This window comes from Lepidothrix coronata, unplaced genomic scaffold (genome assembly GCF_001604755.1).
Source record: "Lepidothrix coronata isolate B3197 unplaced genomic scaffold, Lepidothrix_coronata-1.0 Scaffold31, whole genome shotgun sequence".
NCBI classification, from domain to species: Eukaryota; Metazoa; Chordata; class Aves; order Passeriformes; family Pipridae; genus Lepidothrix; species Lepidothrix coronata.
In genome coordinates, this window is record NW_016690211.1 from 8845196 (window position 1) to 8855377 (window position 10182).

At 37.3% G+C, this 10182-nt stretch overlaps 1 protein-coding gene across 1 annotated transcript in view; it reads left to right on the plus strand.

Annotated features, from left to right (window-relative positions):
* Window positions 1–2843, plus strand: part of CWC27 (CWC27 spliceosome associated protein homolog) — a 125616-nt gene extending 122773 nt beyond the window's left edge. Inside the window, exon 15 of the mRNA XM_017811215.1 lies at window positions 2413–2843. Within this exon, the coding sequence (XP_017666704.1) occupies window positions 2413–2575 (163 nt within the window). The 3' untranslated portion in view covers window positions 2576–2843. The remainder of the gene's footprint in view (window positions 1–2412) is intronic.
* The last annotated feature ends 7339 nt before the right edge of the window (window positions 2844–10182 follow it).

The window sequence follows — 10182 nt, forward strand, 5'->3', positions numbered from 1 at the left end:
TGACTTCTTTCAGCTCTTGGGGAGAAGTAAACATTGCTTCATCTGAATCTAGTGCATCTAATTAGCAAACTACCTGGGACCACAGTATGGTCTGACCCAAGAATTAGAGATGCATTTACTTTTAATTCCTGTTAGTTGTGTCCTGCAAGTTGTGTCCTGTGCTATGGCATTCTTGGAAAATTTGAGTTGGTGGAAGAGCGAAGTGTGACTACGCTTCTACTTACACTCCTATAACACACTCTAAAACCATCCACCAAGGGATGACTCCATCTCTTTAGGCCTGTGCTTTCATTCAGACTAGGATAGTGTGATTTGGTACGTGTACTCATCTTTAATGAGTTGAGAAGAATATGACAAATGCAGAAAGCATGTTCACTAAAATAAATTACTTCAGTCCCTCCACTGTGAGACAATGTTTTTATAATTAAACTACAAATATGCAATCATGAGTCACTGTGATGGTACATTATGTTTTTCTGAATTGTAGAGATGACTAAAAAAATAAGTTTGGGTATTAGTAGTGTGTACAGGGTTATAAACTACCCAAATTTTATACACTGGAAATGACTCTTAATTGTTTATTAAACCCACATGGTCAAGAATCAATTGTATTTAAAATTCTCAATTTTTGTTTTTAGGAATTTTCTGAAGCATTTAAACAGATTTCATAGGGTCTATAGCTTTGAATTTTGTCTGGTTTCTTTAATAGTACTTATTGTTATCTACAGTAACTGCGCTGGTTCTCCCTCCCTTCCTTTATATGTGGAGATTTGCACTAGAGCTCTTGGAAAACCCTGTTTAACTTAGGACCTCTTACATGTTGCAAGGGGCCAGTAAAGCAGTATTTCATTAGCTGCAAGACTTCCCTTTTGCAACTCGTTTTTCCTGGATTTTCTACCACAAGGACTGTTGACAAAGACATCTAATGCTGTAAATATTGATATGCTTAGATTCAGATCAGTATAGCTCTTTAGTTGTCCCAGAAAAGTCAAAGACGTTTTTGAAATTGTTGAACACCGAATCCAAAGATTAAGTGGGGGTTTTGCCTAGGCTTGTGTGTTTGCCCTGAAAAATCATTAAATTCTGTTTTGCAGGGTTTTTTTAGAATGAACATACAAACTTTTCTATATATAAAATACATAAATATATATACAAACACATCACCTCTTTAGGCAACCTGTTGTAGTGTTTCACCACACTCATTGTAAAAAATATCTTCCTTAAATCTAGTCTGAATCTACCCTCTTTTGGTTTAAAACCATTACTCCTTATCCTGTCACAGCAGGCCCTGCTAAAAAGTCTGTCCTGTAAACTCCATTATGTACTGAAAGTCCACAATAAGTTCTCCTCAGAGCCTTCTCTTCTCCAGGGTGAACACCAACTCTCAGCCTTTCCTCATAGGAGAAGGTGCTTCAGCCCTGTAATCATCTTTGTGGCCTCCAACAGGTCCATGTGTTTTGGTTGCTGAGGACCCCAGAGCTGGATGCAGAACTCCAGACTCTCACCAGAGCAGAGGGGCAGAATCCCCTCCCTGCCCACACTGCTTTTGATGCAGCCCAGGACACAATTGGATTTCTGGGCTGTGAATGCACACTGCTGGGTCATGTTGAGCTTTCAACCACCACTCCCAAGTCCATCTCAGGAGGACTGCTCTCAATCCCTTCATCCCCCAGCCTGAATTGATTCTGGGGGTTGTCCCAATCCATGTACAAGACCCTGTACTTGGCCTTGTTGAGCGTCCTGTGGTTCATATGGTCCCACTTCTCAGTCGTGTAATTGTGATGTTTTCAGATTACTGGAATTTGCTGAAATGAGGAAATATCTGATGGGGGAAAACTACTAATCAACAGGAGAAAAAACATGGAATTGAACAAGGCATTTGTTTAGTCTGGTATTCAAAGCACGATCTGAGCCAAGTTAATGTGGAGCAGCAGGACTTGAAGCATTCCCCTTTTGATCTTTTGTGTGAAACCACTTCAAGTGGTTTCCATGTAAGCTCTTCTCCACTTCTGTAAAACCGTACACCCTGTAGTCCAAAGTGACTAATACGAAACTTAAGAAACAGTCCCTGTTCCTGGGAAAAAATTGCCATACATTTTGGAAGATATGTTTAATAGAAAAAGACAAGAAAACAGAGTTTAGTATATGAAATAAAATCCAGCAGACACAACTCTATCTCTATTTAGATGTATTTTTCAAAATGAGTCTTTACAAAAGTAGTTACCTTATAAAACTTGGGTCTGTTAAGAAAAAAAAAAACAAACAAATTAACAACAAAAGAAACCCAAGTCAGTTCTATTTTGCTGTGCCCAAAAATAAATCATAATACTAAAATCTTGCAATGCACATCATAATTACAAATTATATCTTTCCATTCATTCACTGAGTTTGAGGTATGTTTTATTTTTGTAGGATGTCACATGTACTTCAGTTTGAAGACAGAAGCAGAAAGGTGAAAGATGCAAGCATGCAAGATGAAGACACTTTTGAGATCTATGATCCACGGAATCCTGTAACTAAGAGGAGAAGAGAAGAAAGCAAGAAGATAATGAGAGAAAAAAAGGAAAGGAGATAAAAGGAGTGTAAAGCTAGCCAGAGCTGCCTTGGAAAGTGACTGCAATAAAGCACTGGCTCTTTTGTAAGCTGATTCTAAAAATATCCCTGGACAAGTGTGAAAAGGAATCTCTCAAGAACCTGTCAGACAGTTTTGAAGCAGAGCTATCACTTGTTTCTTAAGTTGTGCGGTCATGTGCTCTCGCTGCATTCATTATCCAGCCTCTCTAAAGGTGTTTAGAGTTATATATTTAATAAAACAGCTGACTTGGCTTTTGTCTGTACTTTAATTGCAGTAGTCACCATCATTGTTCAATCAATATATGGTAATCAAAAAGTTTTCAACAAAATTAATGAGAATTTGTCTAAACAAGGGTGAAATTAACATATAGAAACCCCATCTGCAGGGTCTTAAGATTTTCTGAAAGTACAATTTTACTAGTTTTTATTTTTTTTTATAAAGACATGTAAATATTGCAACAGTAAACATTGCCTACCTGAACCACTCTGTCAAAGAGTTAAGATGATGCACTTTCAGTACTCCTTAGACTGGTCCCAGCTTTCTTGAAACAAACTGAGTTTAATTTGAGAATTTGGTAATTGTCTCCTTCCTTGAAATACACATTCCAATACAGATCCCAACTTCCCAATAATATTCCCAATAATATAATTATTCCCAATAATACATTATGGATAGTGTTATTCTCAAAAAGAGAATCTGAATGTGCTGCAGTTGTTGCTTGAACCACGTGTTTGTAGACTTTTCGCGTATTTTACAACCCTGGATGTTAATATTTTTACAGATAAACGTATATTTTCATTGCTCCTTCTTTGCATGCTCCTCTGAATCTACAGGAGCATGAACTACCCATATGGGCAATAGCTAAAGAAAAGTGAGCAAAGTCAAAAGAAAGTGCCACCAGAGTAGTGGTTTTGCTGATGTTTTTAGAACAAGTTCAGTAAGTATGGTGTCCTTATCAAGCTGCCACTGCCAAATTTTTTGATAGGGTCTGAGGTGTGAGATACATAAACCTGCATTGATAGGTTAATATGGCCCAAATGTCAGAGGTTAGATTAATACAGACTATTGCTTTAATGCACTGTGCAACTTTTGAGATAAGAAGAAAACTTGGAGGTGTGAAGTGAGTCCCTGTATAAAGCTGTCAGTATCCTCCTCTTAGGCTGAGTGAATTATACTGTGCCATGGTGTAAAGAAGTTAAGAGGGGTTACATTCCTAAACATTTCCATTCACAAACTAGTAAGTCAAAGTTTTTTAATCATTAAGTAACTTTCTGTCAGGCTGCTGTTGGCAAAATTGAGAATATCTAGTGTCACATACTGTTACCTCTATTCATTGCTTTGTTTGAGGAGAAAATTTTTAAGCAGTGATTACAGGAAATAGGCATATCAAACCCCCATTCTGATGGGGATGGGAGGAAGGAGGTGAGTGACTCTGTGTGTGTGTGTGTGTGTGTGTGTGGAGGTTGACATGGGGAAAGTAAGGGCTAGATCTAGAAAGAACTTGGAGCATCAATTCCAGGACAGAGTTACCACCCCTGTAATAGAAAAATGTTCTAATTACATATTGTCCCTGTAAGCTAAAGTAGGATGCATGAGTCAATGAATGGGCAAGTTGACTAACACCCTTCCTAGCTGAATCTTTTTGCTGACTACCTGCAGCAGCTCTGAGTTGCTGTATTAGAAGATTCTCAGTTTTAAGCACTAGACAAGCTCAGAGATGAAAGGTTAATTTGAGGGTTAGGGCTCTGCTCAGTAAGAAGAGGTTTGAAAGTCTGGACCTTGCCTATACAGGACAAGAGCAAGAGAATAACTATGCTGACATTTCTTGATCAGTGTGTATTTAAAATCAGATTATCACAGCTAATCAGCCGGAAGTCACTTAGAAATAGGCTAGGGTGTCTAAATTTTATTCATTTCACTGAAGCAAAAGTAGTTCTGCATTTCATTTAGGAGACATCTGGAGCGAAGACAAGAGACGCTGATATCAGAAGTACCATGTAAGGTAAAGCCAACACCGAAGAGTAAAAACATCACAGAAAGAAGTTGAAATGATGACACTTGTCTGAAACAAGAAATTTGCAGAGTCAAAGGTAACTCCCGTACTGCAGATAACAATCCTGCTTGTTTCCCATACTGCTAGGCTAACAGAATCATATTTTAACTCAAACCTATTTCATTCATCATTTAATATTGCTATAATTGCATGAAATGTTGAATGCTACAGGATTGCAGTATTTTATATGGACTGAAATGGGTGTGCTCAGAGTTACACCTTTTATTTATTGATCCTGAAAAGCAAGTGGGAAACACAATGTGGACAGGTGTCCCCCTCTCTGTGAAAGAGTCATCTTGAGCTAGGTTAGTGGCTGAAAAGTGAAGTTGGTTTTGCAGCTGCAGAAAGAATTTGTTCTGTGGTAGTGAGATTTTAGACTAATGGTATTTTCTTGAATCTTCATTAAGCTACTTCCTTCTTCCACTCTTATGGCTAGTACCTCACCTGTTTATATAAACATGAGTGTATTCTCTACATAGTTGTAACATACAGCTAGGAACATTTATCTATGCATTACTAGTACAAAACCAGTGTTTTAATGCTTGTGAAGTTATCCTTTCTAAAAAATGCTAATTATGGGTATAGATCACCCAGCCTGAAGATGCACACCACAATGCTGATAATTAAATAACTTCTATAAACAACTCACTGCTTAAATTTGCTGGGTATGCTCCACTTCCCAACCACCACCATCACCACCACCACCACCTGCTTTTTTGATTACTCATTTCAATAAGCTAAAAATTACATAAGCCCAGACTATGACTGAATTTTGAACTAGAACACAAAGATCAGGTCTACCTATTTTTACTGGCAGCTAAACTCCAATTTCAATACATCAGCTTTCCTGCCAACACAGTGGGCTAGTGTTAATGACACTCTGTAAGACAGAGTCCTTCCGTCATCCCTGCCTTCCTTTTAATAGAAGCCTTAATGGAGCCCTTCATTTTGTAAGAGGGAATTTGACTTTCCTAAATGAAAAGAAAATGGCGGGGGGGAAGTTTTGCCTGCACATAGCATTATGTTCGTTGACATTTTTGTTTCCAAACCAGCTGGGTTTCAAGTAGATAAGCTGCTTCTAGGCCATGTCTGGTAATAGCAAGGTCCTCGAGAACAGCTTAAGGCTTGCTTCACAAATCCTGTCAGTGATGCCAAAGGTAGTACAATGTGCCCTTTTTGCTTTGGAGCTAAAAACACCTAAAGTGCAACACAGCCTGGTTTATTTCTGTTAAATAGCCACTATGCCCAGGCTGCTATGGGTGTAGTCTGCAATGCCACATTACGTAGCTTTGCCTGAGCTGTTAGTTTCCAGCATGAGCAGGTTTGGGAAGAGTTTTTTCCCAAACTGTCTGCTTTCCCCTCTAACAGTTAAAATAACTACACACCAATGTTGTCTGCTTTCATCTAGAGGACATCAAGTTTGCAAGAGACACAGTTATGTTTTGGCAACATAAAAACTAGCCTCAGACAGAAAGGATAGCTTCAGACTGCCTCATTCTGGCAGAGACACATGCATCTGTCATTACTTAAATTATGATAGACTTGGGCTGTTAGAAGATGAGGGAACTTCTTACCTGTATTTTCTCAGTAAAAAATGTGGGTATTTTCTTGCATCTTTCACTGTAACAAAATGTGAGCTGATCATACAGTGACTACATTTATAAGGTTCCTGATGAAGTACATACAGCACAAGGAACATAAACCAAAAAGTTTTTGAATGTATCTGATTCATCCCTTGTTAACACACTCCTGCCCTGCCAGTACCGGAAGCTTGCCATATCCCAGTCTAATGCCATAAAGTGATTCCCCTTGAGTTATCATGGTCAGACGTGCCACATTCCAGCTTGCTAGTCACAAATTCCTCATGCAAACAGACACCTTGTACCCACAGTGGGGCTCTCTAATGGATAAGGTCTGGTCGCAACATCTGCAAGGCACCCAGGGCAGGTGGCACACAGCCTGTGCACCTTAGCTGCTGTCACAACAAAATATTCCTCTGAATTCAGTTTAGTTTCACAGTACTTTTTCTTGGCAGGATTTCTCTTCCACTCCAGCATCTATCACAGATGGGGTTTTCCACTTGATTTTACAATTCTTTTGTTTTTTAAGAACGCACTAATGTGGCAAAAGTTTAATTTGTAAGTCACAGATTGGAAGAGTTTGTTTAAAAAGTTACTGCACACTTGTGCAGGTCTTTCTTGTGCATCTCACACAGATGTGTAAGAACTGGTTTCTGCCTCCACAGACTTTATCACCACACTTTCTCATCATCATGCCTTCCCTGTCAGCCTCTATTACCAAAGGCCAGAGAAAGAATTTATATCCTCCTCAATCTTCTGATAGCTTTTACATTTATATCTAGTCTCTACTCCATTGTCCTCTCACACTGTTTGAATGTCTCTGTGTGCTTGGCTTCCCATTGCAGAGCTGAAGAATCTGTACACCCTCAGAAAAGTAACACTCCAGCTGAAGCTGCATTTTATTTTATTATGTGCATGTGTAGTTTCTGTACATACTACAAATGCAAAAAACATTAAGTAAAGCTTTAGAGAGTAGACTTAAAATTTATATTTTAACTTTTTTATGTTTTAATCACTTTCTCTTTATATCTCCTTTTTTTTTTTTTAATTCCTAAAACACATACCAAAATAGCATTGTACCCAAAACGCTTTCTCTGTTCACACTTGATCCTACCTTTAGGTCATACATAAAAGATGAAACAAGATGCTAGAAATACCTAATATGCCAGACTGTTCCACTAAATTGACATGACTTGACTAAGTATGAAGTGTCTATTACTATGAAAAATCTGACCACTGAATGAGGATCTTGTGATTGTGAGCTACAACTGTTGTCTAGTATTACTCCAAAGCGTACAAAAGCCTGAAGGAAAATTTTTAAGGGGGAAAAGAATTAAAGCCTAACCTTTTCTCCTTTTTTTAAAACATAAATTGGTTGATAGTAATAACCTTCTACTCCTAAGTACAAGTACCTTCCTTCCCATAACAACTCTAAACTTACAGACATGAAAGGAGACTACAAACAACAAGACAGCATCTTCTGAAACAAAAGAAAAACTCTGATCCTAAACCTCAACTCATCGGGAAAAAATGTTGTATTTTTATGCCTAATTCTCCAAATCTAAAAGAAAAAATTTTTCATTATAGGGAAGGTAGGCAAAAAATCTACTATTCTTGACTTATAAGATCACATGGAAGAGAAAACAACTCCTGATATGAACAGCTTTTACTATGGTTCTAATTTTTAATTTATGAAATGCACTGGCTGTGGAACAAAGCAAGATATGGCAGTCATATTCCTAAGTCAATGGGAATCATGGACTTGAAAGTCCAGCCTGATATTCGTAAGGTTACTTAAGCTGTACACTTGCCCTTTATGATTTGTCTGTAGTAGTAAAAAGGGCACAGTTACGGAATAGCCCTAGGATAGCCTTTAGTTTTGGCAGCTTGATTTGGCAGCAATAAGGCATTGAAAGCTGAAGCTCTTTATATAGCACACAGTATGGTAGATCATGCTTTTGCAGCAGCTATTGAAAATTGGCTCCAAAATCACATATGCTCTTCTTCAGAAGTAACTTCTGAGTTGAACAGATTTTAATACAGCATTGCACTGAAAGGATACTTCTTTCACTTGCTTGAACTGTCTCTCTATAGTCTTGAGACGCAGTGAGAGACACCAATTCAGAAGTGACCTTGTAATTTTCCCCATTTCTTCTTTTTTTCATATTTTCCCCATTTCTTCACTGTGTGAATGGCCTGTGTGATCTGACATGTAGTATCAGGTATTGATAGAATGGCAGAAAATAGCAGTTAGCATGTGTTTAATCATTTTTAAAAAATATTTCCATTACAGCTACATTATGCTCAGCCTTTCATTTACAGAATATACAAACCAGAAATTTTACACATGAAACACATGAATTATTTCAAATGACAGAGTGTGAGTTGGTCCTAACTTGGTAACATGGTATAATGAGCATGAACATCTAAATAATGATTCAGGGGCATGAGGGGGTAAATGGGATTGTTAACTGTAATATCTATCTCTGCCCCACAGATTAGAAAGATTGTTTTTGTTACAATTGACCTTGAGAGGAAACAGAAATATGTATCTTGTGCAAGATGTTGTTATCTAGGTCACCAAAGCAATGAAGTTATCCCTGAGAGACAACGGAAAAGCATTTGGAAGATCTGTAAATGAGAGAGGAAAAAGTAATTCTCACCCAGCTATTCCAGATTTACTTATACTAATAATGTAGTTAAAAGAGTCTCCTCAAAGTGTTTCAAAATATTTTATTTTAGAAATTAAGAATTATATAAAAATCATCAGAGAGGAAAACAACAGTAAGCAATGTTTGCCTTTGCCAAACAAAGAATTTACATAAAAGTCTGCAAAGAGATTAAAAAAAACTCAAACAAAACAAAACAAACCAGATTACTTCAACATCTAAATCTGATGCACACTACTCTTTTTTGTTTAATTTCAGGTGGTTTCACTGCTACAAGATCAGAACTCATATACTGGAGGGACCAAAATATACTGCCTCACTGTCATATAATTTAGTCTCAGTCATAACTCAGACAATATTTTTACAAGATCACTTTGCAAAAGTATGTCTAGCCTATCCAAATGACAATATTATTTATGCCAAAGGTTTTGCTTTAGGGATGGAAGTATTCCAACTACTGTTTAATAGGCTATATGGAGAGGCTAAAAAAACATCATTTGTTGCATACACAGCTTATGTATACACTGTAAAACTAAAGTGTACAGAGTGATCATTGGCAACACAGGCTAAAACTGGCCTCAGTGAAAAAAGCCACAAAAGCAATGAGCTTCTGAGTTTTCCTCCCTGATATTATTTTTGGAATTCCTGAGCTTAACCAGAAATATGAATGCACAAGTCAGAAATAGATCTGTATTCAGTAGCTACCTGGATATTCAAAATGCAAAAGATATTTTTCAAAAGAGACTTTGTAACACAGGCATATGACTTCATGAGCAGACATATCCTCAGCTACAGTCTTAGAACAGGGAAGGGATAGGAGAGTAATGTCAGGAACTCCAATATAAACCTTTTTAAAATACTGACGTGAAGAGAATCCAGTCTTCATAGCTAAAGTAAATTAGTATCAGGACCAAGTGTTTCTGAAGGCAATTAGAAAGTAGAGTAAAACAAGTATGTTTCTGTCTTCTCAAGCTCTCTTCTTAGAAAATTATCTTCATCCATAGACTTTATTTCTAGTCAATCTGTAACAGTTTTTTTGGCAAACTACAATTCTTCAATGGCTGAAACTGGCACTGCAAATTCATCATTGTTACGGACTAAAATCATGGTTCAAATGCACTATATTTTTATGGTGTGAAACCTGTCTATATATTAGTACTGATTCTTGTAACCTGTGCTGTTTAAAACACAAACTGATTCAGAAATTGTGGCGTTCTATTGCAATAATAGGAGTTCTCACTGAAAACTTACCTTTTCATAAAGCTCAATGCTTAAAAACTGGAAAAGGTGTTTGTTCCTGTGATT